General features: G+C 39.8%; 1 protein-coding gene across 3 annotated transcripts in view; it reads left to right on the top strand.

Annotated features, from left to right (window-relative positions):
• SHTN1 (shootin 1) overlaps positions 1-27,812 on the top strand; it is a 95,061-nt gene that overhangs the window by 58,688 nt on the left and 8,561 nt on the right. For 2 of the 3 annotated variants that reach the window (XM_038578912.1, XM_038578913.1), the window contains exons 12-16: positions 1,631-1,713; positions 8,123-8,232; positions 11,431-11,484; positions 16,661-16,781; positions 20,928-21,120. In XM_038578912.1, the coding sequence (XP_038434840.1) occupies positions 1,631-1,713; positions 8,123-8,232; positions 11,431-11,484; positions 16,661-16,781; positions 20,928-21,120 (561 nt within the window). The remainder of the gene's footprint in view (positions 1-1,630; positions 1,714-8,122; positions 8,233-11,430; positions 11,485-16,660; positions 16,782-20,927; positions 21,121-27,812) is intronic. The other variant, XM_038578914.1, reaches the window with a different exon arrangement.

Below are 27,812 nucleotides of genomic sequence, written 5' to 3'. Positions count from 1 at the left end.
CCACACCGAGAACATTTATAATGTAGTTGAAAGAATTCAGGAATTCTTGGTTCTTTTTTTTTTTCTTCTTGTAAGCTTTATTGAGGGGGACTGATAACATATATAAGAGCATACACCAACTTATATACAGTTTAAAAGTAATATAAAGTGAACATTATGTGTTCACTGTCCAAATCAAGAAATAGAAAAATACTGGTAGCCTAGAATCTTGTCCTTTTATCCTGTTTTTAAAGAAAAAAATTTTTGCCTGACATATATATATCCCTAAACTCCTATAAATATATGGGTTTTTTCTAACTATATAATTGGAATTTTACTGTATTCATTTGGGTCTTGTTCGTTTTACTTTACATTATTTTGTAAGATTCATCCATGTTATGTTGTGTAGCTAAAGTTCATCCATATTCATGGGTACATAATCCATTTTATGAATGTCTGAAAGTGTGTTTATCCATTATGGTACATCTACATTTAAGTTATTACCAGTTCAAGGAAGTTATGGAAATTCTGCGCGAGCATTCTTGTAAATGAATCCTGGTACACAAGTGCTTGCATTTCTATAAGGTATACAGAAATGGAATCCCTGGCTCCTAGGATATGTGTGTCTTCAGCTCCCCTGGATACTGCCAAATGGTTTTCCAAAGCAGCAGTTTTATTTCATACACAATCTTCAGTTTGAGAATTCCTGTTATTCCACAAACCTACCGATACTTGATATTATCAGACTTAAAATTTCTTTTCTGTTTGATGACTGTGTAGTAATATCTCAGTGTGGGTTTCATTTGTGTTTTCCTAGTAGCTAATGAAGTCAAGCACTTTGTTTTGGAAATTTGGACATCCTCTTTTATGGAGTTTCAAGGCTTTTGTCCATTTTCCTGTTGGGTTGTATGCTTTTTCTTATTGATCTGTAGAGTTTCTTCTTCTTTTTTAAAAAGTTTATTTATTTAAGTAATCTCTACATACAACATGGGGCTTGAACTCATGACCCCAAGATCGAGAGTCACATGCTCTTCCAACTTCTTTCACATGAGCCCACTAGGCATCCCTCTTTTTATTCTTTATGGTGTCTTTTAATATATGCAGGTCATAAAATTTTCCTGTAGTCAAATCTATCACAATTTGGATTTTACAGATTTTTAAAACATGGACCAGAGAGACTGTGGTCTAAATGTATTTTATCCCTTAAGTATCTGGTCTGTGTCATTCAGATTCAGATATTTTTATGCCCATATTTCACAGATAGATATTTACCAAAAACATTCCCTAATTCTTTCATCCTTCCCTCTTCCTCAAACATATTACATAGATAGCTATGTCTGAATTTTAGGTATGAATATTGACTTATTTTTCTGTTTTACTTAGCACTGTATTGGTAATTATAGTGGCTCTCTTCTTTGAGTAATGAGTTTGGTTTTATGTAGAAAAGGATGAGACCTCTTTCTCTTCTTTAAAGTGTTGAAAAGTTTAATAATTTATTAAAAGTAGAAAGTAGACTCTTAAATTCTAGCTATCCATTTATGCACCTAGAGAAGAATTGGATATTTACTGATTATTTTGAATCAATACATTTTATTTCTTGGATTATCAGGCATCCAGTAATTTCCTGTCATTCTTTTTCTTTCTCCTAAAGATCCCTCATGTCCATGATCCGGAAGCGATCCCATCCCAGCGGCAGTGGTGCTAAGAAAGAAAAGGCAGCTCAACCAGAAACAAGTAATTCTCATCCCTTTTGGTTTACTTTCAGTGGTTTCAACACAGTTTTTCAACAACACATTTTTTCGAGTTCTTTGTGAACAAACTGGGGAGAAATGTGAACTTAACAGCTGATAAGAAGGAACACGAATGAGCCTTCCTGTTGCTTCTTGTCTACAGCAGGTCAACTGTAATGTGTGGTCTGCGGGGATGTGTCTTCTTAGAGGATGAGGCACTTTACAGGAGGAGGTATAAAAGAAAGGGAAGGAGCAATTCTAGGTAAGGGGTTTGGGGAAAGAGTTTTTAGAGTTGATAGCCAGTAAACTGAGACTTGATGAAGCACTTGCTTTGTGCTGGTCTCATGCTGTAAACTGGTGACAGATGACATAGAAGTTACATTGAGTTGGGGGAGACAGGAAACAAACAAGGATATTACCTAGAGGAAGAGCACACGTTTGTAAGAGAGGATGGAGGTGGATGCTGGTGTCAGGAAGTGATGCTAAAGCCGAGTAGTTTGGATTTAGGAACTTGGATTGGGAGTGTTGAGAACGAAAGGAGTTCACATAGAGGGGCAACAGAATCAAAGGTCCAGAATGGGGAAGGAGCTTGGCATATTGGGAAACTAAAGTTTGTATTACAGGAACATGCGGTGCAAGAGAGGAAGTCTGAGCCAGGTTCTGGAGGCTGTGGTCAAGATTTTGAAATGTATCTTAAGGACAGTAGAAGTTTTAAGTAGGGGTGTGGCATGGTGAGATTTGTCTTTTTAAAGAAATAACATTGTTTGCAGCAAGAGGACAGGGCATAGATTGCAGAAGAAAGAGAGGATGAGGGGAGGCTGTCATTCAGATGCACGTGGCTCAGACGAGGGTGGTAGTGGAGACAGAAAGAAGTGGGTAAATCCAGGAGCAACTCTGGGAGCTGCAGTTCATGGGAGTCTGACTCGCTGGAGAGGGAGAAGTAGAGGGTAACTTGAAGAGATGGGAGTGAAGGGAGAAGGGTTTTCCCACTGAGCAGAGTCACCCAGCAGGCAGGAGCCTGGGCGGCTCGTGGAGCTGCGGGCAGTTGGGTGTGCAGCCACAGCCAGGGCAACAGGGACCAGAAGAACCCACATTGAACTCAGCATGTTTGCTCAGCACCTGTTACTTCCAAAGCATGGCACATTTGCCTGGTTCAAGCCCAGTCTGGGGCAGATGTTCTGGGGCAGACGTCTTGGCCTCCTCTTCCTGCCCCCAGGGTTCATCAATCTGGTCCGGCCACTTTACTCTAGCTGTATCAGAACAGAATCCAAACCCTGCAGGCTGCTTTTGGGTGGTTCTCTGCTGTTATTTCAGCCTCATTTCTGTACACCTGCCCTACCTTATGGCTGGACCATTCCCTAGAAGTCCCCCGTGCACATGTCTTATCCTAATTCCAGAATTGCTCTGCCGCCTTCCCTATAGTCAGAGCTTTCTGGGGCAGGGTGCTCTAATTTTACATCTCCTGTGTAGGTTCCAGGCTCTTCCTCCACTTCCTCTTATGAGCTCCTTAGTATTGGCTCATTGCTGCATGTTGCTGTAGCATTGTGCTTCAGATTTTATGATGCCCCATCTCCTAGCCTCTCTGTCCTGTTTGGGGTTATTTCCACATCTCTCTCCCGAAATCGGTTGCAGACTTTGAGGGCTTACTCCTGTCTGCAAGTCTCCCACAGCTTGGAGGCACCTTCAGTGAATCTAAGTTGAGACCTAGCTCCATCTTTCTTAGCCAGACACTCACAGCACCATTATAGATAAAAGCTAATTGATTTTGTCTATATAAATTACTTTTGGTGCCTGCCTCCTACAACCCTTTGGAAACTATTCCTCTCATTGTACTGCTGAAAAGGACATTCTGCTTGCCACAAGGCATTGGGGATTCTGAAGTCCTGTCTTTGGTCATTTCAGGGCAGCCCTGCTCTGTGTTACTGTCTAGAAGCCTTCTTGACACTCTAATTAAAATTAAAATTTTGTTTGTTTCAATCTTGTTTTGTAACAATCAATAAGACGTAGAGGAGGAGAAGGGCAGTCAGAATAAAATGATTTCCCCTTCTAATGTCTAAGTAAATTTCCCTTTTACTAATGTCTAAGTAAATGACATTATTAGCTTGTCAACCTTGATAACACCCTTAAATTAAAAAAAAAAAAAAAAAAAAAAAGCATTCTAAGCTTATTAACCCCGGTGTTGGAAATCATACAGTTTTCCTTTTGAAAGTGATGTTTCATTTACAATTCATGAAATGATGCAGTATTCTCTCCCTCATTCTTGAGCTACTGGATTGTTACCAGGGTTGTGTGTCTAAGTAGAATTAGAAGTCACTCATGAGATTTTAAACTGAAGCCACTGCCTTAAATGATGTGAACCATAGACGTACATGGTTGGAGCTTTTCCCTGTCTGGCAGGGTAGTTTTTTATAGTGTCTTATTAACAGTTCACACCAAAAATAGTTGTTGAATGAATAAATCAATAATGATTAAAAGCATGATGAATGAATGAAGAACATCAAGCATTGTAGTCATCTGTGACACTTTGGAGTTTATATTTGTCAGTCAGGACCGGTTTTGCTATCACAGTATTATCTTTTGTTAGCATCTTATGATGGCTCTCATCAGCTGATTGGTATGCTTCTCAGACCTGATGAATGAAGAAACTTTTATTGCTAGGGTATGGCTCTTAAAAAGTCTAATTGTAGGGGAAGGTCTGCGCAATATTTTATTTTATTTTATTTTATTTTTTTAAGAGTTTATTTATTTATTCATGAGAGACACAGAGAGAGAGAGAGAGAGGCAGAGACACAGGCAGAGGAGAAGCAGGCTTCACACAGGGAGCCCAACGCAGGACTCAATCCCGGGACTCCAGGATCAGGCCCTGGGCCGAAGGCCGCACCAAACCGCTGAGCCACCGGGCTGCCCTCTGTGCAATATTTTAGAAGTAGTTTTACGGTTTCGATGTAAGAAATAATCAACAGACTTTGAATTAATAACTAATTTTGAGAAGAATAAATTTATTGAACAAGTTCTGAGGTTTCAGAGATATGCTTGGTATTTATCAAATGCCTAGGTCATTATTATGTTGACATTTTCTTACCTTAGTTTGCTAACCTGCTGAGTGGGGATGATCATAGTTCTTGTTTCATAGGGTGGTGGTGAGAATTAATGAGTCTCCTAACATGTAAAGTACTTAGAATAGTACCCAGCATATAGAAAATACCAAAATGTTAGCTATTAAAAGAAAAAGGGTTCCAACCACTCTTTGAAGGGTAGAAGTCCTCATTTGGCAGGTTCTTGTGATTGTTGTAGTTAAGGAAATATCCTTAACTTTATGACCTGAGGTCAAATTCAAACTTACTCAACCACGATGTGTTCTTCAGAAATTTTGTTCATCACAGTGCCATAAGATTCTTTTTAAGTGCCTTTTTAAAAATGTTAGTGAAAGAGAAAAGTAATCCTGTGGAATTTAGAAAATAATTTTCATTTCTTCTAGGTAATAACAAAAGGTTTTATTGAGCAACAAGGTGATGGTTTTGTCTGTGGGTTTTTTCTTTGAAGAACGAACTTCTTTTTCAAGTGGGTCTTAAAATTTAAGTCTCAATTAATTACATGTAGCTTTCTGATCCAAGACTGACCTTGAAGCACTACCTCAGAGAACATTTGATTTGATTTTCCTGTGGCAGTTCAGTGACATTAGACCTGTTGTCTCCATTTGTCCCTTTTTTTAATCTCCAGTATCCTGCACATTTCCATTGTCCTTCTGATTACATGCTTTTGTGAGACAATTACCAACTGTGTGATCACAGAAAGAATTACAAAACATGCCATGAGCTCTCTGTAGGTGATTCTTGCAGATTTATTAGAACTGCTTAATAGTTTGGAAGTTCGTATAGATTGCTTTTTGCTAGTTCAAAAACAGGGTCGGTGAGAGAGAAGGCTTGTGTAGCTTAACCTAGCGTTGCCCTTGTATTGTGCCCGCATAGGGAATCTGATAAGAGTGATTTCTTTTCCTTAAGACCAATTAAGCCTTTACATTTGAAAAAGACTAAGAAATTAAAGCCTGGTTTATAATCTGTACACAATACAGATAGTAGCACTTCTCTGAATTATCACTATGATTCTGGCAAGCAAAAATAAGAAACTACTTTAAATTCCTGTTATGTTAGATGCTGCAGCAGATTTGAATGGTGTCGACCATAATTCTCCATCTGTCTGCCTTAATTAGTTTTTGTATGGTGCATTTAATTGGGTTTCAGTCCTTCCTTACAGAGCACTAATCTGTTTGTCGGCGGTGTTCTGTTGCCATGCAGCTCTTCTCAAGTCTCACTCAAAATGGCAGGCTTTCTGAAAAATCACATGTTTTTTTTGGATTAAAAAAAAAAAAATTCTCAGGAATAGATTGCATACCCTTACCAGGTGCTCAAATGGCAGATCTGTGTTTTATCTCCCCGGACTCTGAATGGGGTCAGCACAAGCACCATGTAGTACATAACGGGTATTCAGATATTGAATGAGTGAGTGAGTGAATGAATGAATGAATGAATTTCAATCCACAGTAATTTTCTTGTCTGTCCTCTTGTTGATGTTTGGGAGCCATCTGCAGAAGCTGCCCGAGAAAATGCAGCTTAAGGGCAGAGTTGATCCACCCACAGTTTGCGTTCTTTCATTTACTAGTGGGTGAGTTCTGACTCTGGTGCCATGTTTTCCACGTTGCCTGGCAAAAGATGCTTTCTTGCCATCTGGATCTGAAACATACGGTTTGGATATTGAGAACTTTTTATTCCCTGCGTTTCAATGGCCTATGAAGATGACATGACCCTGTTTGAAATTAGGACTTTATCAGAAGACGTAGGTTGTACAGGGAATGTAGAGGTGATCTCATCACTGTGGTGCTGCCTCACTGAGAATGGTGGAACCTTCTGGGTTCTTCTAGTTGCTCCCCTAGGCATGACGTAAGAGGAATAGCTACTCAGCGTTAGCGTGAATTCCACGTGGCAGAAAAAAAAGCCATGGTGTAGGCTTCATTAGTGCAGAGCCCAGCATGCCTGTCCATTGGCCTGGGGACATCGTCGTGATGGCCTCCGTTTAGAAGCTGTCCTTTTGAGCTTTAGCTGTTTCTACTCAAATATCAAAAATATTAATAGCCACATAAAGCCAAAACTTCCAATAAGTCCATCAGTGGGTGGTTACTTGCTGCGGGCCTACCATACGCCCTGCGTTGTAGACTGTGCTCAAAGAGCCTAAGAGGAAGGTCTTCATGAGGTATTTAAACTTAAATTAATCAGTTCCAGGGAATGAGACAGATGTAAGCAGGAGATCTAGAATGGCACTAATTGTGATAAATGTTGCAAAAACGATTGAGTGCTTTTGGTCAGGCTATTGTGCAACAGACAAATTTCATTATTCTGACCAATAGCTTTAAGCCTCCGCCTTAGCTGTATTCATCTAATTGATGTATATTTCAACAGTTTTATTGTTTTTTTGCAGCAAAACAGTGCAAAGGTTAAACAATAGATAGTCAAAAAATTTTAATCAAATTTAATTACTTAATTGCAATCCTTTCTGGGTGTATGTTTTCTTTTAACATTGAAAATTTAAAAAGACTTGAAAAGGTTTGTTTAAAATGCTTCTTTGATTCCTAAACAAAAGATGGCAATTTAAAAGTAGATTTCACCTATCTGGTGTTCATCCTGATTGTAGATTTCTTACAACAAGTTAACAGATCGCTTTTATCTTTTATTTCCAAATGGGCTTTTTGATAGTTATTCCTTCTTGGGTCTGATTTCTTTGACACGGGATGTTATAAGTTATGAAAACATCTCTGAGGCAGAGGTGAATGATTATTTGAGCTTAGGTAGAAAGCTGGAGAAATTCAAGTTCTATCATGCTAACAAATGGAACCAGACCCACTTTGTTTAAATTAATTGATTAATAAGCCAATATTGATTTCCAGGCTACAAATTAGACCTTAAATTTTATAACTCTGAGTTTTATTTTATTTATTTTATTTTATTTTATTTATTTTATTTTATTTTATTTTATTTTTTATTTTTTATTTTTTATTTTTTATTTTTTATTTTATTTTATTTTATTTTATTTTATTTTAAGTGGAGCCCAAGGTGGGGTTTGAACTCAAGACCCGAACTGAGATCAAGAGGCCGACACTTAACTAACTGAGCCACCCCGGCCCCCCATAACTCTAATTTTTTTTTAACTCTAATTTTTTTAAAAACAAATCTTCTATTAAAAGATTTTTTTTTTTAATGAAAAAAATATGGCTGCCTGGTAGCTGTTAACCTCAGTAAATTGTTTTGTGATGTTTTGTGATTCTGTCTGAAAAGCGCTGTGGTTAATTACAAAGTACATTGGAATAGAAAGTAGCAGTTTTCTTGTAACATAAGATGATTTCTGCGTGTGTTCTTTGATAGCTGAAGAAGTCACGGATCTGAAGAGGCAAGCAGTTGAAGAGATGATGGACAGAATTAAAAAGGGAGTTCATCTTAGACCAGTTAATCAGACGGCTAGACCGAAGGCAAAGGTATGAAATGACTGCATTTCCTCCCCTCCCGCGGTGCTTCCTTTTTCAGGTGTCAAAGTTTGAAATTTGATGAAAGCTATATGAGGACTGACTGTGAAATCTTAGGATAAGGCTAATGTGTCATAAAAGCCTTTACTTTTAGACGAGCGTGTTTCAGGACTCTGTTTGAGCTGCAGTTAACCTCAATCCCTACAAAAAGCAAGTCCTGTTGTTGCAGGGTGCTCTTCTCTGCTTGATACGGACTGTTAGACCAAGCCAAGAACTACTGTACCCTTTCTTTTCTTTAAGTCCTTTTGTGTAACTCAAGTATTGAATGAGCGTCTGCCATGTGCCAGGTACTGTTTTAGGCTCTGGGGATAAAGCAGTAAACCAAAGAGACAGCAATCCTTGCCTTCCTGAGACTTCTGTTTCAGTGTGAGGGGGAAAGGGGCCGGGTAGGCAGGTGGCATCATATGATAGTGTCAGAATGGACTTAGAACAGTTTTTGAAAATTAGTGAGGCTCATAGGACTGTTTTCATTTATTTTACAAACCTGTTCCAGGCCACTTCAAGGAGAAAGTTTTGTGTATATGTATCACCAGCTGCCTTCCGAACTAGACCACAGTGAGCGCCAAGCTCTAGCAAAGCACCCAGCTCTGGTTCAGGGCCTCTCCCTTCTCTTGTAGGTGTGTCCCGTTGAAATAGACCAACAATAGAGTTTTTGATATTTGTCTTGAGAAGTTGTTTGTTTAATAAACAAAAATTTAAAGCATCAACAGATTGGTCCTCTTCCTTCTTCTTTTAAACCAACCTTTAAGATTCTTTCTTACTTTCATGGATGCTCCTCTTCAGCTGCTTCAGTGTCCCCAAGTATCATGACTATTCAGTACAAACTCTGCTGGACTTTAAAAATTGTCATGTGGTCACAGGCAGGCAAGGTAGCCAGGTGAGGCAGGAGTTGTGGTCGGGGCTGTCCATGGAAAGGGGGTTGAAAAGAGGGAAAGAATACCCAATTCCAAGAGTAGGCTGACAGTGGAATGGAAGCTTTAGCCAGCTGCATGGAGTACTGGTCTGCATTAGCGCTTTGAGAGCAGTTTTGCAGGTAAGGGACAGAGTTTGGCACAAGTGTTGAGCACTGGTGTCTGGCGCATGAAGCTCGTGGTAGCTGGCGTTGGGACCAGGCGCTGTCCCCACCCCCACCTCCAGGCTCTTCTCTCCCCAGAATGGGCAGAGGGCCCACCCTCTCCAACTCACAGGGTCGTTGCCAGGCTCAGATGGAAGGTAGTGTGAAAACGGGGGATCTAAGTGGAATCTTTGAAACAAATACATTTTTAAGATGTTCATGTCCCAACTGTTTTGGAAGGAATAAACCAAACCAGACAGACTAGAGAAAAATGCAGTGTCGTGAAGAAGCAAAATTCGTTTAGAGAGAAAAATGTCGAAAACTTGTTACATCCTAAGCAATTGGATCAGGATGTTCTGTGTGTACTTTCACTTTCAGAGTATCACTTTGTCCTTCTTCTTTCCTGCCATGCTTCTTCCAACAGTTACACATTATTTAATGTCAGTTCAGAACTGGAGAGCAACTGAACAAGCATCAGTGGACGACTGGGTCTTTCGCTGGTAATCATTAAACTGTGTAGAGATAGTGCTGAATGACCTGGTCAGTAACCTTTGAAACAAGTGGTCACTGCATGCGCTACAGACTCCCCGCCCAGGACTCAGTGCTTTCCTGCCAAGGTCACGGGCTGCGAGAGCGCGTGGGCCGCGCTGCCGGAGGCTCCTGGGGCCCGAAGGTGGCTGGGGTGGCATGGCAGCATTGAGGGGCCTGTAGCCGAGGGCGCTTGTTCACACGTCACAGCTTGTCCCCCGAACAGTGTACCTGCACAGGTCACACCTGCCTTGAGAATACTAATTTAACCACATACCTTCTAAATTCCTTGATGTCGTTGTTGATACCGTTGTGGTTATAATTAGTGTCTTAGAGCTTTGGCCCCTCGGACTGGCGCTCATGGCACGTGTATTTTCCCGAAAGCGTAGGCTATGAAAGTTGGATGTCTTAGTCCAATTCATACATGAGCAGCAAACCTCTCTCCCTCTCCCTCTCCCTCTGCCTCCCTCCCTCCCTCCTTTCTCCCTCTCCTCCTCCCTCCCTCTCTTGCTCCTTCTCTCTCCCTCTTTATCTCACTGTCCATTTTTTAAAAAAAAAACTGAAATGGGATCTTATTCTTTTATTAGCTCTCGTGAGGAAAGGGTTAGAGGTCACTACTAATCACTTCCCATCTCTCGATGGGAGAGAAATGAGCTTTACCTCTTTTCCAGGAAAGAGAGGCCAGGGGGTTCCCTAAAGGTTCTCTCTTCCTCCCCGTCCTTTGTGAAAGGAAGTGGTATGGGGGAGACCAGAGGCCTGTCTTTGAGAACCTCGTGCTAGATTTCCCCTCCAAGAAGTTAGTTGTCAGGGGATCCCCAGAGACTCTTAGGCCTTGTGGGGTAGGCGAATATTGCCCAGAACTGCATTTCAAATTATTTTGTTCACGGCGTAGCCAGAAGCCCGGTTGCAACGGGGCTTGTAATCAAGACTCAAACACAGCCTTTCTCGGGGTGACCTTTCCTTACGAGGAGGACGATGGGGGCAGACTCTACGCCCTCTGGGCCGCCCTTCCTGCTTCAGTCGCCAGTGATGCTAACATTCTCGTGTAAGGCCAGGTTCTTTGCTGACCCCTGCTCCTGACTCAGTTGTGAAATTCCTGAACCGAGACGTGCTGGTCCCCTGCAAGCCGGAGCCGAGAGAGGTTTCTGCCCCGTTGCTTGCTGCCTGCCCTGCACTGCCGCCTTCCTGGTCCTCGCTCGCTGGCAGGGGTCCAGCAACGGGAGTGGGGGCCAGCTTACCGCAGAACGTTCCGAACAATCCAAAAGTGAATCTTTGAAACCGGGGGTTGACCAGATCTTTTCTCCATATGATGATAACGAGAAGTAACAAAATGGTATTTAGAAGAAGCTTGAGTCCTTTGGCTTTGACTACTTCTCCTAATTTTCTATCTAGCCGCCACTTGGGAGCACTAACCTGTCTAATCTTCTCTCCTAACTGTGTAAGACATAGACCTAATTAAGAAAAAAAAAAAAAAAGTCCATAATAGTGCCAACACTTTGCCAGGTAGAAATGTCTGTTTAGTATTTTAAAACTGAATTATTAATTGTGCTCTCTTTTTAAAATTGTAGCCGGAATCTTCAAAGAGCTCTGAGAGTGCCGTGGATGAGCTAAAAGGAATACTGGTAAGAATGGATCCCGCCCAGTTTTATTACCTCATTTATGGGAAAATGAAAGAATATTTTTTTAAATCTATTTTTCTGGGTAATTGGTTTTGGTATGTTTTATTTTCGTTCACAATAATCCTCAGTTCCTCTGATAGTTGTCTTGATTGTGCTGTGGACTCCTCCATCGGGGCATGTTGATATATGTATTATGCATCAATACTCTGCTGTTTCTGTTCTAGAAGAACAGTTACCCTTTCACCACATCATTATGTTCTGGGCATGCCTTCCAATCCTTGCCTGACAGCTTCAAGACAAAGCACTTAGACCTAAGGATCAGGGCATGCTTGGTCATAATGGAATCACAATAGAGTCTCTTAGATAGATCGTACTTGATTTGAAGGCATGAGAGTGGGGCCATTGGTGCCAAAATGTCATTCTGAGCTCCTACCCAAATATGTTATGTTAGTATCAGGGCTCAGGGTCAGTCTGCTTTTCCTCACAGTTTAAAAAATTATTTGATTATAAATTGGAAAATAGAAGTTCCTGTTTTTATATTCCTGATCTCATTTTTTCTTTTTCTTTTTTTTAAGGTTTACTTATTTTAAAGAGAGAGCAAGCATGGGGAGAGGAAAGGGTAGAGGAAGGAGAGAGAATCTCAAGCAGGCTCTGCCCTGAGCACGGAGCTTGACGTGGGGCCCAATCTCATGACCCTGAGATCACAACCCACAACCTGAGCCAAAACTAAGTTGGATGCTCAAGAGACTGTGCCATCTAGGTGCCCCATTACCAATTTCATTCTCTAAAAGTAACCCCTATCTAAAAGTATCTCCTGCCTCCAGCTATTTTTTTTTCTTCCAAATCATGAGCTTTTGCCAATAGAAGTGAGTACTGCCCTGACAGTTGTCAGTAGAGATAAACTCCTCACTTAGAAAATGTTTCAGATACTGAGAGCTCTATTCTCAGATCCTGTTATAGTCTCAACACCAGTTATTATGCACAGTAAGTCAACAAACGTGGGGGCGGAGGCACAAAACTGATATTCCCCTGTTGTTACGGTGCTAATTATGCGAAGCATGTAGACATCCACATAATTGTGGTAAACAAAATTATTTTCATCAAGCATGCAACAGCAGACTTAACTCAGGATGGCTTAATCAGTTTGTTTTAGGTTTAGGTGAGTGGAATTAGTACTAAAGACAGGCATAGCCTGGCTCACAGTGGTGGCCCACCTACGGAATCAAAGTATGACGACCAACCGTTGAAAAAGTAGGTGGTTATTATCTAATGGATACTTTGAAGAGGAAACTTTGTTATCCAGCGAGAACTCCCTATGCCAGTCTCTTTGGTTGTCTGTACATTAGGATGCTAATTCCTTTTCCGTAAAGATGCCCCAGAGTAGAGTTCTGATCATTTGTGGAAGAGTACATTGAGGTTGACTATTTAAAAATCAGGTTTATTTGAACAATCAGACATCTGTCTAAGATACAGATGATACTTGATTAGCCAAGATATCCCAGTCCCTGATAATGCTGGATGGTAACAGGTTTACTGAATTACAGCGTTGCTCTTAAAGATCATGTTCACTATCCAGTCATATTCAGTATAATTTTGCGCCACTTCAAGGAGAGAAATTTGCAGAATAGATTTTTTGGGAAATAATTTACAAGTTATAAAAGTCGTCAAAACATCTTTATTTTCTGCAGATTGCCCCCATCCTCCTTGGTCTGGATTTATCATTAAATTTCTGTACCTTATCCGGCATTAATGTTATCACTGATAGCTATTATTCTGGCAATGTTATTTCTTTGCATTAAGTGTTTTTAAAAAGTGGAATTCACAGTGTTTTCCCCTAGTCTTCTTTGTCAAATGGAAACTCTCTAGTACCCCCATAGAAATTCCTTTGGGGGTGGATCATTTGTAACCCCTGTCACTTGGGGGCCAAGAAACCATACAACTTCTTATAAGAGAAAGAGAAAGAAAAGAAGCCCCTATTAGGTGGGGATATATTGGTGCTTCTTGCCAGCACGTTAGGGTTTTCAGAGTTAGTATTCAGCAAATCATAAGAGCGTGGAAAGCCTGCGAGGGATATACTGTGGTGGAAAGCCAGCACCTGTGCCAAGAGAGCCCTGGAAACCAAGAAACCCCATGTCAGCTCTACTGTAGAACAGAAACCAATAAAACCAGAAAAACTGGTGTTTTTGCTGAAATCAAATGTGACCTGAGTTGTAGGGGCACTGCAACTTAGAGATTGAGCCTTTTGCTGAAAGTTAGCACACAGGTCGGAATATATCTCTATTTCGGGATTTGGAAAATCTCACCCCATTTGGATGTGGACACTTCCCAAGCCAATTGCTATAGCCTCAGTGTCAACTGAACTTACTTTTCCACACCTGTTTACACTGAATTTTTAAAAGCTGAATGTTTTGTAGATTTTAAAAACCTATTTCTCATAATCACACAAGGTTTTTTGGGAGGTTTTGGAAACCTCTCTAATCACCCCAGTCATATAAAAGTCACTCTAAGTGCAAACAGCAATCTCTCAAGATTAAATCCGTACAAATTAATCTTAAATCTCTTTTAAGTTCGCTTGTCTCTAATTCAAATAAACAACCTCTAAGAAATTCTCTTTTAGGTTTTTCCCAAACATCTTCAGTTTTTTTTTTTTTTTTTTTTTTTTTCAGAAGGAATTATAGAATAGTTGATCTTGTCACCTGACAGTGTTAGGAACATTTAACCGATGTGGGAACTAAGATTAAACACTGGTTTGGGAATCCATCTAGCCTCATCACTGATGTACTGTGGGGCCCAGCCCAAACCCCAAGGCTCACTGAGTTTGAATTCTCTTCTCTGTAAAGTGAGGGAATTCTGCATATCATGTCCCTTCTAGGTTAATTTCTGATTCTCAGACTATATGACGAATATACAAAAAGATAGACAATCTTGGTACTTTATTAGCTGAGCTCCTTGGTCATTTGAATTGAGAGTCGTATAGTGTCTGCATACTCCTATATTTGCTGAATCAATCACATCAGTCAGTGGATAGAGACAAAAGTTTGAGACCCAAAGATCAGAACTTGGAAAACAGAACCTTTCAGTATCAGGTGTGATGAGAGAGTAGCTCACCACGATCAGAATTTGGATGATTAATGCTGTTATTCAAATGAAAAGTAGAAATTATTATGAGACAGAAATTCTTCCTTAAAAGATATCCTTGCAAGGTGTATGTGAATGCGTGTGTACATAGACACGTATCTTTTTCTTGAATTAACTCCAACCATTGGGAAAATCAAAGAATGTTCTTGACATCCAAACAGTGTAATAGTTTCATGAGTTATTTTAATGGTAATGGCCTTACATGTTTACAAATTACTTAGCTGGTAAGTTTTTTAAAAATTGTAAATGCATGATTTGGGAGTAGTTTTTCTAATATTTTTTTCAAATTTATCTTAATTGGCTTTAGTTCCATTTTTTTCACCTTATCAGCCTTGATCTTATTTTACTATTTAACTCCTTGATGAGCAGGTACAGATCTGCATTAACTGTTAAATAAATAAACCACATCATCCAACTTTTTAAGTTATAAGATAAACAATTACAACACTACATGAAACGTGATTTTCCTTTCAATATATTTTATGAATTTTTGCAATAAATGAAAAAAAGCAGAAAGAGCTACTTGGGGGGTAGAGTATCATATGCTTGATTATCCACATATTTTACACATTAGTCTTAGTTTAGGGTAGCTGATAGAAGAATAAAATCTCTTAATTTTGTTAATCCTCCCATGCCCACAGGCAGCTTCTCCAAGCCTTTACCCAGTTAGGGAAGAAACCTTTCTAAACAAAACATAATAACCTATATCACATGAGATTTGTAACTACCTAATATTACAAGCCACTTTTTCTTGTTTTATAGGCTAAAGAAGAAACATGAGTTACGATTTTTTGCCAATCGAATTCTTAAAGTCCTTCAGGAAGTTGGCAGGGGGCAGGAGCAGGATTAAGGCAAACCCATAGTGAGCTGAGGTGACAAAGGCTGGCCTGATTGTTAGCCTTGGTGGACAAAAAGCTACCTCTGACTTTGGCATTAAGTCTGGCAAGTTATACCAGACTTGAGGTTCTGATTTACTGTAATCCAAAGACTGGATCTTCTGGCTCCCCCACCTACCCAAAGCATGTGGCACAGCTCAGGAGGGCCATTTCAAAGAAATAGTGGGCATTTCTTATGGAAGAAAACAGACCCCTGGTAATGGTGCAGTGCTGAGTCCTCACATACAGGATGTGAAGTGTGTCACCCAGTGTTCTGTACAAACACCTGACTGGTCATGGGAGATGGAAAGCCATAGGTCTCCTCCATAACATGCTTCCCAGAGGAGCTGAGGCAGGGTCTTTCTCTGTTATCTTGAAAGTCAGTACCAATTTTAGTAGGTGCACAGATGTATGGCATCTCTTTTTCCCTTCAGCATCTTCTGGGCCCTGAATAATGTATTCACCGCCTCCTCTGTTAGGAATATGGAATTAAAATGCCAGGCCCTTTATTGCTTCCCTATGTCATTATAACCTTTCCCCTTTCACAATGATGTCAAGGTGTGCCCAGGGCAGCACTTCTTTGGCTAGGCCACAGGAGAGTGTTATGCACCTCCTTTGGCCGCCACGACACCATTGCCACCAGTGTGGAACCAGGGTCATTCTGAAGACTCAGTCACACTTTTTCAGTGCCACAAGAATTTGGGTTCAGTAGCTCGTGGCTGCTGTATCAAGAAAACCTTCTAAGGTGAGTTCAATATATTCTTCTCTTCTCCACGAGATCGACCAACACATCAGCATCTTAACCGTCAATGCGCAAGTACCTTCCTACCACCGAATTTCATAGTTAGTCATCGAGAGATGTTCTTGTATTGTCCTTTTGGTGTGAAAGCTAACGTCTTACATCCTCAGTAGCATCTTCTTAAATGATCCAACACTATGTGTTGTCAAAGACACACACATTAAAAAATAATGTGTGTGTGTATATATATATTGTGTGTGTGTGTATATATATACATATATATATATATATACAGCAAATTCATTCTATTTCCTAATTCCATTCAAATTCTGGTAATGTTTTGCTGATTTGGTTTTTAATATTCTTTTGCATATTGTATTAAGACATTAACCTTTTTGTTTTTGTTTTTGTTTTGTTTTCACTTTAGGGGACACTTAACAAATCCACTAGTTCAAGAAGCTTAAAATCCCTTGACACAGAAAACAGTGAAACTGAGTTAGAAAGAATTTTGCGTCGCAGAAAGGTGACAGCAGAAGCAGATAGCAGTAGTAAGCCGGTTTGAATTCTCCACAGTTCTACCCTTCCTCTCTGAGACATCTGCCTTTAAGTCCCGTGCTAACATGAAAACGATCTCTTAAAATTACTAAATTTTTTTTAATGTGAGTGAGAAGTATTGGGTTGGCAAAGGCACTCATGGATATCTCATAAGAACTTCTGTATCTTAGTTCATTGGTATGTCTGTTTATGTATTTCTCTATTTGCAGGTAATCAAGGTCTTAGAGATTGGGCTTGCTTAAGGCAAGATGCCACCAAGTACAGACATTCAGGAGCCCTGGCAATGGTGTAGCACTGAGTACAGGCTCTGGAGCCAGACCATGTGACTTTGAATCCTTGCCCTGCCTTCTCCAAGCAGCTTGCCCTTAAATGGCTCAACCTCTCTGTGCCTCAGTTTCTTTGCCTGTGAAATGAGGGTAGCAAAAGCACTACCTCATAGGATTATCCTAAGGATGGAATAAATCAGCGTAAGAAAAGTGCTTGGTAGTGTGCATGGCACAAAGTCAGCATGCAGTGATTTAGTAATAAGAGTAGTACTTACGCATCGGTTACAAATGCAGAGGCACCGGCTTTATCCTTTGTGTGTGCGTTCTGTTCATCGTCTCTGCCTGTGAACCAGGCGAATGAGAAATTTCAGCTCTGTCACCAGCTATAAATGACCGTCTGAGCAAGTCTGGAGCTGAGAGTCTGCATTTGTGTCATGATGTGCATGGATTAGACCTCAGAACTAACTTTGCATGTCTTCTGGTTTGTTTTTGTTTTTGTTTTTGTTTTTTTTTCCCCCCACCAGCTTGGTCACGGGAATTAGTGGAAACCGTATGAGGTTTTTCCCTTGTGGCCAGGAGGCTAGCTTTGAAAAACTACTCTAAAGTAAAATTAACCAGGCCGTAGCTAATGGGCTGAATCTTCTAGACTCAATTCAGTCAACTCCATTTGGTCCATTGTAACCATTTAAATTTGCACTGAGTCATGTTTACCAAGTTTAAGTTGCTAGAATAGGAGGGATGTAGGTGTTTGTTAATCAGGCTCTAGCTTCCACATAGGGATTTTACTCAATTTAGTGAATTGGTTTCTTATATTAGGAGCAGCATAATACCAACCAAACTTTTATTATAAAAAGATGAAACTTTAGTTTTCTCCTTAAAAAAAAAAATCAGCCATTCAGTTTTTAATTTGGTCTGGAAATTCTGCTGTTAATATCCTAGAAGAATTCCTTCCCCCCAAAAATAATCACCTCTCAGGAAAATTAAGGGGTGCTCTAAGAGATTTTTTTTCCTTAGAATTGCTTTATAAGCATTTACCAGCCTCCACAATGAATCATTATTCATTTTGTGACAGTCACTTCTTCCAGCATTGCATCCTTGAAGGAGTCATACAGCCATCGTTATTGTTTAGGACTCTGTGGGTCCCGTTCTTGTTCTCTGTCATTCACATTTTGTATTTTGTTCCTGTGGAAGCCTTGTCACTTCACTCATGGACTTGGTCAGATGTACAGCACTATTTCAGAGTTAGTTTTCAGTGGGAGAAACAAGGAAACATTTTGATTTTAGTCAATATGGTAATTTGAATATTTCAAAGAACGGAGAAAGAAGGCAGGAGCACACTGTATAGGCATGGTGAGAATCTTTCATTTTATTTATTATATTTCACCAATTTATAAATATTTAATGTATCATTTGAGGGATATTCTAATAAGGTATATATTCAATAGAATCATCAGTATTTGCATAGAGAAACAAGAACTCTGTAATTGGCAGAGTGGAGAAGAACCATACTGAGGAGAGTGACCTGTAACTGAGTAGAAACTTTCTTTGGAGCTCCCTAGTAGCCAAAGCAAAAAAAGAAAAGGCAGGAATGAGGGGAGGAGACAAACTTACAAACTCTGTCATCTAGTAAAAGAAATCATACCTATTTTTTTTTTTTTTTTAGATGATACCAATGTTTTTCTAGTGTAGAACTGGAAGAGGTATTTACCAAATAAACCTTTTTTATAAGGGTCGTGGAATGACAGTGAAAATCCAGGAGGGGTTCAGGGAGGAGCGCAGAATAAGAAGCTAAAGTTAGCAGGCTGCATGCTGCAAATTAGAGATGACTTCGATAAGTTTATGGCTTCAGGTGCACTTGGATCTCTTGAGATTTTTTTTTTCCTTTTGCACACAAAGGCTTTATGAGGAAGCTAATATGAGGTCACGGTGGAGACAGGAAGCATGGTAAGAGAGGCGAGGTGGGGGGCAGCCCCAGGTTTGCAGACCTCAGATCCCAGGATAGTTGGTATCTCCCTCAGGGGCCAGCGAAGCACTTTCTATCTAGGGTTTCTCTTATCAAACCTCACTGACACTTTCAAGACTTACAGGCTCCCAGGCCGACATTTCAAAGAGCAGCAAGTGCCTCTTGGAAAACATTGGACAGCTTAAGCAGGATACAGTAATAATAATAATAATAATAATAATAATAATAATAATAATAATCTAAAACATCATGCATTTTTCTTTATTTCTTTTTGTATGTAAGAAAAACTAGAGCTCCAGCTCAGCTCACCCACTCTCTGTCCTTTGTGGCTGGCTTCATTTACAGAACAAGCAGCAGGTGTTGGTGTTTTCAGAAGCAGATCTGCTTTCCTACAAGGACAGATTGCTTAAAGCTGTCTAGCATTGTAGTTGGCAACTACCCAAGGGCAGAACAGAGCAGCTCAGAATCAAATCTTGAATTCAACTTCCTATTTGTATTTTCAGGATCTTCCTTGATCTTTCAGCACCTCTGTGTCTTTACTCCTGCATCCCCAGGCACCAGGAGGCTTATCCTGGGTGGGAGGGAGAGGTCTTTTGAATCAGGATGTTCAGTGATGTCACAAGGTTGTCTATGCAGCTGGTGGAGATGACCTGAAGGAGGAAAGCAAGCTTTGGGGAGCTGAGGCTTTCCCCTGGAGCCATAGAGGGTCTGGCTGTATCTCCCACAGGGAGGGTGGCCATTGGAGGTGCAGCCACAGAATGGGAGAGCATTTCCCCAGCGCCTCTTTCAGGAGGTTTCTGACATCAGAACTTCAGTTTTGGAGCTGCTGGGTTATACTGTTGGAATGCCTCAGACGCAGGCATCTGCAGATGTGAGAGTAACATTCCAGCACTTAACATTAATGACCAGGGATCCGCTAGCATTTAATTGGATTGTGCCCACTAGTACTTTCCATTTTAGGAGATGATCGGACATTTCTCAAGGAATAAGAGACTCCCAAGTTTTGTCCTTTTTTTCAATGGCACCTTTCAAGGTTGTCCTCTAGCTGAATTTTTAGAAGTTTCTAATTTTATCTGTACATTTATGACTTATTACATAAGTCTCTTTGTTTTATGAAGATTTCTTCTGAGGCTTCAGGAAAGACATGTTGGAGTCTTGCTTTGAAAAAAGCTACTGGCAAGGGGTAGTGTCTTTCTAACTAAGGGTAGAACCCAAGGAATGAGAGAACTTCGCTTCAGGGCCCGGGAGTTGGGATGGTACGCCAATAATTTCAGTAACGAGCTCTATTACAGTCATTTAGTCCTATCCCAAAGAGCAGAAAGGGCCAAAAGGTAAACAGCCAAACTCTTTGCCACTTAATTTTTAGAATCCTGTGTCTGTATTTTAACAGGAAATAAATCCACTTACTTCTCAATCACATTAAAATGAAAATGTTCATAAAAGCTGTTTAATGCTTAAGAAGCCTTCATGAGTCTTTTAAAAAGAGCCTTTTGACATTGTTCCATTTGCGGTTTAAAACGCAAAGCTGAGTTTTGGGAAGAATTAACTCTTGAGAGGCCAAATTTTTCAAGTAGGGCTGTCAGAAAGCCATACTCCGAGAAGAAAAGAATTTTCCCAATCCTGGTATTAATAAGGACTCCGGTCAGAGAGGGAACCGTGGCCTGGGGTTTTGTGCTTTCTTAAAGGTCTGTACGTAATTTCTCAGCGTGGTCCTGGTGCATTGAAAAGCCAGTAGTACCATCCAAACAGAGCATATTTCTAATAGGAACATTTTCCAGCATGCTCTCTAAATTTTAACAAAACTTGGCCTTCTCACTTCCTGAGGGATTTTCGGCTAATCTGTTTTTCAGTACCATATTAATAAGCATTGCACAGAATTATTAAACTTGAGGTATGTGTTTGGTTTTAAGGTCCAACCGGGATATTAGCCACCTCAGAGTCCAAATCCATGCCAGTGTTGGGTTCTGTATCCAGTGTAACAAAAACAGCCTTGAACAAGAAAACTCTGGAGGCAGAATTCAACAGCCCGTCCCCCCCAACACCTGAGCCAGGTGAAGGGTCGTGTAAATTGGAAGGATGCACAAGTTCCAAGGTTACATTTCAGTAAGTAATGATGCTCTTTACTAAGTGTGTAGAAGAATCTGTGATGACTAAACTGTGTGTTACTTTGCTTTATTCCTCTTTAGACAGATTTCGATCGGGTTAGCCAATAACTACTCTTCTTCCTTTGTTTGATGAGCTCACTTGAGATTTGAGGCTCCTAGCTTAGAGGTCTTTTTCTGATCCAGAGCAGATATGCATAAAGAGAATTCCTTCCCCAAACTGGTTTGGTAATCAGGTTCTTCTTCCACACAGAGAATTCCCCTGGATGATAATGATTCAGCATCACAAGGCCCTTAATCATTCTTTCGGGATTAAATGTTTGGATCATCTCTCTTGATGATTTATGAGCAGTCAAGGAAGATACAAGATCTTTGAAATGTACTTTGAAGGGGATGTTTTTAGAACCTGATTTTCTGGTCCTGAGTTAAAGATGTGCCTTAGTACTGCTCTCTCTTGAGAGTGAAGAGATACTGTGTCAAGAGTTACCTCCCCAGACTTGCTTTGGGAAAGTAGCACTTTGTCAAAGAGTTAATCCTGCTGTTTAATGTGTTTCAGACAGATCTGGTGGAGGGTCAATTCATTTTATAACAGAGGGCAGGCCCTTTTTTGAAATTGGTCTGGTTTTGCTCTAGTTCTCTTGCCAGGATGTCAACCGGTTTGCCACTTGAAGAAAAGGAAGAGGTGAGACAAATCAGATCAGCCGAATATTGTAATCATGGTTAATTAAAACCTCTGACTTCCTGTTCTCTCAGGAGAGAAAGAAGCCTTTTTTTTTTTTCTTTTTTTTCTTTTTTGTAGCTCTACCTTTCTTAGTTTAAAAGGTGAAGCCTGGACAAATGAAGTTGAAATTCAATTTAGATCTATTTTTGCCAACTGGTATTTTCTTGCGCTCTTGCATTTCTCTCCCTGGCCCTATTAACTTTTTTCCCCCCTCTCTTTTGGAATGAATGGCCTTCTTTGCTGATTTACAGTTTTATCTCATTTCATTGTGTTTAATTAAAAGCACACTTTCTCTTGCGGTCATGAGTTTCCTTTCTTTTGACTGGAGTCATTTGAACAATTCTAACAGAAAGATGATCTATATTCATTCTTCATCTTTCCTATTAAATTTGTTTAACACCTAATTTGACATCAACAATCTGGCTACATCTGAACCAATATCCAGACACAAAAGCAATTTGGCTGAGGCAGGTTAGTTGCTGAGAAATGCTTCAGTGTGCGCGTATAGATTTTTTTCCCTTTACCATTTTATACAGATAATCTTAATCAGAAAATACTGCAACTCCTTCCTCCTTTTGTCTGTCTTTTATTCTCCAAAAGTAAGTGGAAATTACATTTCCAAGAAAGGAAATGAAATAATTGCAGGCCCAAGGTCTGCAAAATGTGTGTTGAATTGACAGTGAAAAGGATCCGTGTGTTGACAGACACAGTTGTTAGATGCCATAAAGGCCTAAGTGAAGCTCAATTTATTTCTCATCTTGCTTGTTCAATGACTGCTTAAGAGACACATTTCAATTTAATTTAGCTACTTAAAGCACTAATACAAATACTCTGTGCTGCTGTATTAACTTTTAAACTTTGTAACCCAATGCTTGATTATTCAGTTCTTGACATTCTTTAGCTGAAATAACTAATGCCATGTATTTTCATATTGACAGTCATTTAGCAAAGCAGAGTACCTTTCTGAAAAATCTGTTTCTTAAGTATAATTAGACTATCCAAATGAATCCCAGTATTTTGTGTATGTACCTGGTAATTATTCACTTCCCAGACAGGCACACACAGAATTCTCGTTCATTTTGTTCATTTATGTTTAATCCTAGTTTTTTACTGAGTAAAAGAAGTTAACGTAGTTACATCTAAGCTTTAAAAGTAAAACCTCATGTGATTTATCAGGATTCCTTGAAAACTGGTCTAGCTGCCAGGAATGAGAAGGGTTATTTTGGAGGCTGTTTTCTGGCTGGCTCTGACTGAGAAATTTGCTCTGTTATACTGGCCAGAAGGTAGAGGCAACCACATTGTGTTATCTCATAGACCTAGATTGTCAGAGCACTTGGAAATCAGATCAGCAATCAAAAAGCAAAATGTTATCTTTGTTGTTTTAAAACTGTCTCTATGATAATAATTGCATCTTTGTGTTGATCTGTGGCTGCACCACCATGATATTTCAGCCTAGTGACATTTTTGGCTCTTGACGGGGAATCAAGGTCAAGGGAAGATTACAGTCACAGTACCCTCTAGTACGTATGTTCATTCTCTCTCTTCCTCTCTCTCTCACACACACAAATGCATACGTACACACATGCACACCCCCGTCCCTACCACCCTGCCCCACCGCCCCCCCTGCCTCCCTTCCTACTTTGGCCTCTCTGACCAGGTATCATTCCACTCTACCTTTTTACTTTTGCTATCCCCTCTGCCACATGTGTCCTTGCCCAGTGGTCACCTGACTTTTCTCCGTCATTTCTTTTCTCTCAGATGTCATCTTTTCCATAAGGCCTACACTGACCACCCAATTTAAAAGTGTAATTCTTCTTCCTCTAAACTGATTCTCCTCACCCTCCTCCATTCTTTCCCTGCTAGAATGTGAGCTCCACCAGGAGGAGTAGGAGTTTTGTTTTTGTTTTTGTTTTTGTCTGCCCGCTGGTGTATCTCAAACATCTAGGAAAATCCTGGAAATTTTGTAAATATTTGAATAAATGAACGATGAGTACATTTTTAGTAGCACTGAAGCAGCAGAATGTCAACTAGAATACTCAGCCAGCATTTCCCCTGTTACTCAAAAGTCTCACACATTCGCAAGTTAAATATTGGAGGTTTTTGTGTGTTCTGTGGTTGGCTTCTTTATTTTAATATCTTTTTTTTTTTTTTTTAATGCTTAGGGGTCATTTCCAGTCAGTTCAGTTTTATGTAACTTCTGCATCTTTGTACCTACACAAGATAAAAGTATCAGAGACAATAGCATACCCAATTTTAAAGGAAAGATTCAGCTGTGCTCACTTGTATGGCCTCAGGTGGACAAGAAAGATTGGAAACCTAAGAAAGGTTTAAAAAGAGTAGAAACAAAGGGTTTTATGTGTAACATCTTCACTTAGTTAGAAAATTATTAACACCAAGCTATTCCTGGAAAGGTTTTGCTTTTAATAAATTCCTAAAATCAGCATATGTATATATTCTAAGTAACTGAGTAACTCCAGTCTGGTAAATTATAGAGCCAGAGATATATGGATTTATTTCCTAGGGACTCAGGAGATAGCAAGGGATCTCTTTAATACTTAATTGTAAGGATTAATTAAAATTAACATTCTTGTCATCAGCCTAAGTAAACCAAGCGTTTTATTTTTTAAGAAAAAAAAAGGAGAAAAAGGAAAGAAAAGATAATCAAGACTTGGGGAAGCCTAATTATTTCTATTTTAATAATAGCTTTAGAAATATTTGTGTCCTGTTAATTATTTCTAATAAGTATATATTATCTAGTAATAATATCTTAAATCTGATGGTGAATTTGAATTTCATTAATTCTGATCAGTTATAATTCCAACAGGAATGATAATAGTAGTCTTCCTTTATGCTATGAGGGGTGAAGTGTTGGCCAAGATAGATAAGGAAATAAATAAATAAAGCAAACATACATACATAACATAATATAACCAACCATTCAACAAACCTGATTTTGCTTTCATGCTCTTTCCTATTGATTGAGAGTAAAAATCTGACCATGTTAAAATATAGTAAGACTCATTGATCTAAGCTAATCCATGGGTGGGATGGTCAATGTCAAATAGAGAAACTTCCAAATAACAGATTTTTTTTTTTAGATAGCTATTTTATGACTTTCAGAAAGCTATAATACCTGGAAACAGGCTGAGTGTTGCTTGCATGGGGTCAGAAAGACAAGGATGATTCGTGTTTTCATCTGTAACAGCCTGTAGACTGGGGAGCAGTGTAGCAGGGAAACAGTATAATCAGCTTTCAAAGCCCGTGCCTTTCCGTGTGCGCACGAGGCGGCGGCAAGCAGCATGAGGTTGTGGCTGGAACTGGACCTTTCTCTACACCAGATGAACTAGAGTCCTGATCTTGGATTTGCCATTTGTGGCCATTATGATGTTAGGCAAGTGATTGAGCCCAGGATTCTGTTTCCTTATGTGTTAAATGAGGGTGATAACACCTATCTCGTAGAGTTCTCATGTGAGTTATGTAATATATAAAAAGTGCTTCAGTAAATTCCTTTGCCATCTTACATTAAAATGGAATGCTAGGCCATTGCTGCGTCATCCAGGACCAGAGCTGAGTTCAAAGCTTAGACACCAGGCACCTGTGTTACTGGTGGGGCCAAGTTTCCTTGGGAAGGTCATGCAACTTCTCTGTTATGTTTTCTTTTTGTTGTGATTTTTCTTACCTGAAATTGAGGCAAGTAGGTTAAGTACTCTCCAAAGCGCCCCCCCCCTCCCCCGAGCTCTGGAATTGACTCAGTAATTCCTCATAAATGTGGTTGCTTAGTAAAGATGTTCACAGTTAAGATAAGCAACAACAGGCAAGCACATATTTTCTGCTTGCAACATGTCTCTCAATGCAGATTGACCAACACACACTAACCCAAGAATGTAAAATAATTTTAAAACTACATTACCTGAATTTATAAATCAAAATGATTGTTATCCTTCAGAAAAGTACTCCTGGGGGTCAGGATACTCACTCTAGCCCTGTCCCTGTTGTTCCAAATGCTTTCAGGCCTGCCTAGATTAGAGATATGTGATCATACTAGAGACAAATTGAACAGCTGACCCTAGAGGGGAGTTAGTATTAGTGTTTGTTTCTAAGGATTTTATTTATGTTAGATAGAGAGAGAGCCCATGCATGCGCTTGCGCACATACAAGCAGGGAGAGGGGCAGAACAGGAGGGAGAGGAAGAAGCAGATTCCCTGCTGAGTAGTGAGCCCCATGCAGAGCTCCTGAGATCATGACCTGAGCTGAAGTCAGACGCTTAACCTACTGAGCTACCCAGGAGCACCCCGTGTCCCACTATTTATTTTGGTGAAGAATGATATGGCTCATTTTAATCTCCACTGTACGTTCAATATATATTTCCAAATGACTTTGGCTTTTAAAAGGGAATTCCATTTTTAGAAATAACCATCAGTTTGTCACGATTGCAGATACATATTTTTTTAATGTGACACAGTATGCCTAGACATGGGTGAAGTTGTCTTCTGTCCTAAACCTGTGTGAAGTCCCTGAAACATGTTAGCTCTGTTATTAATAGAATGTAGGAGTCTGGTGTTCTTGATCGATAAAGGTTGAAGGAAACCGGGAAAACATTTTGAGGGGGAAAAGCCTACAACATTCCATTGTATGTGCTTTTTCACTTTTTTTTTTAAGTTAATATTCTTTGTTATTCTTCATAACATAGGTGTTATTATGTATTCATGTTATAATAATCTGTCCAAGAGAAGTACTTTAATTTCTCCAGGCAGGATATATATGTTGATTATAGATGAGGTGATAGATAGGTAATGGCACCAGTTTCCACTTTGGAGGTTCTGGACTTTGGAATTCACTTCCATGATGTTTTGCTATTGTTACTGTATTTTGCTAACATTTATTAAGGCCTGTATGTTCATGTGTAATTTTAATTCTTCTAAGTGTACAGATTGGGCACATCTCCATTTTACAGATGTGAAAACTGAGGCTCAGTGAGGCAAACCCTTGGCCCCAAATTCTGTTCTTCATTGAGAATTGGGTCAGATTTTATTTGCACCTGTTTCATTCTACCTCCAGAGCCCATGCTTCTAAACTGTAGCATACTGAATTGAGCGTATGAAGAGCTTGAGGAATGGAGGGAAGAAAGCGATCAAGAGATTGTCTTCTATTTGAAGCAGTGATGCTGCATTTAAATCCCTCCATTCCGCCCTCCCCCCCCCCCCACACACACACATCCTGCTCCTCTGCCCCTGTGCACTCACCAGTTTGCCTGAGGCTAACTTCACCAATTACAGTATCTCTTGCCAAGGGAAGAAAGTGTTAGCCAGTAAAACAGTTCTGAAAAGAGGAGCCAATCTGAATTAGCACAAAGACTTAAAGAGTAGTCAAAAAAGAAATCATTTTAATGTTTTTTATGTCAAATGTCCAGTAAAAGGCCGGTTTCATAAATTTCGCAAATTTATCCTATCACAAAACCAGCCTAAGTGACTTTAGAATCTGTGGCATAAATTTCATTTACACATTTTTTATTTTTTGACATTTTCAAGCATTTTGAAGAATAATTTATTTCAGGACACCTGGGTGGCTCAGTCAGTTAAGTGTCTGCCTTCAGCTCAGGCCATGATCCCAGGGTTTTGGGATGGAGCCCGGCATGGGAGCCCGGCATGGAGCTCCCTGCTCGGTGGGGAGTCTGCATTTCTCTCTAACTCTCCCCCTGCTCATGCTCTCTCACTCTCCTTCTCAAATAAACAAAATCTTTCTTTAAAAAAAAGAATAATTCATTCCCCAGAAATCAGAAATCTTGAAAATATCTGACTAATCATTGAGTAAAAAGGTGCTTTACTAAATAGTAACATAATGTGGTAACATAAAGGTGAATCACTGTGAATCCAGTGAATCCAGAACATACATTCTATAGCCTTTTTGAGAATTCTCCGTCTTTGGTCAGTTCCCTCTTAGCTCCTTTGAGTTTGTGCTATGTGTCCATCGGT

The sequence above is a fragment of the Canis lupus genome, chromosome 28, assembly GCF_011100685.1.
Source record: "Canis lupus familiaris isolate Mischka breed German Shepherd chromosome 28, alternate assembly UU_Cfam_GSD_1.0, whole genome shotgun sequence".
In the NCBI taxonomy this organism is placed as follows: domain Eukaryota; kingdom Metazoa; phylum Chordata; class Mammalia; order Carnivora; family Canidae; genus Canis; species Canis lupus.
The sequence above is the reverse complement of the archived record's forward strand: the minus strand, read 5'-3'. Positions and strand labels throughout refer to the sequence as shown.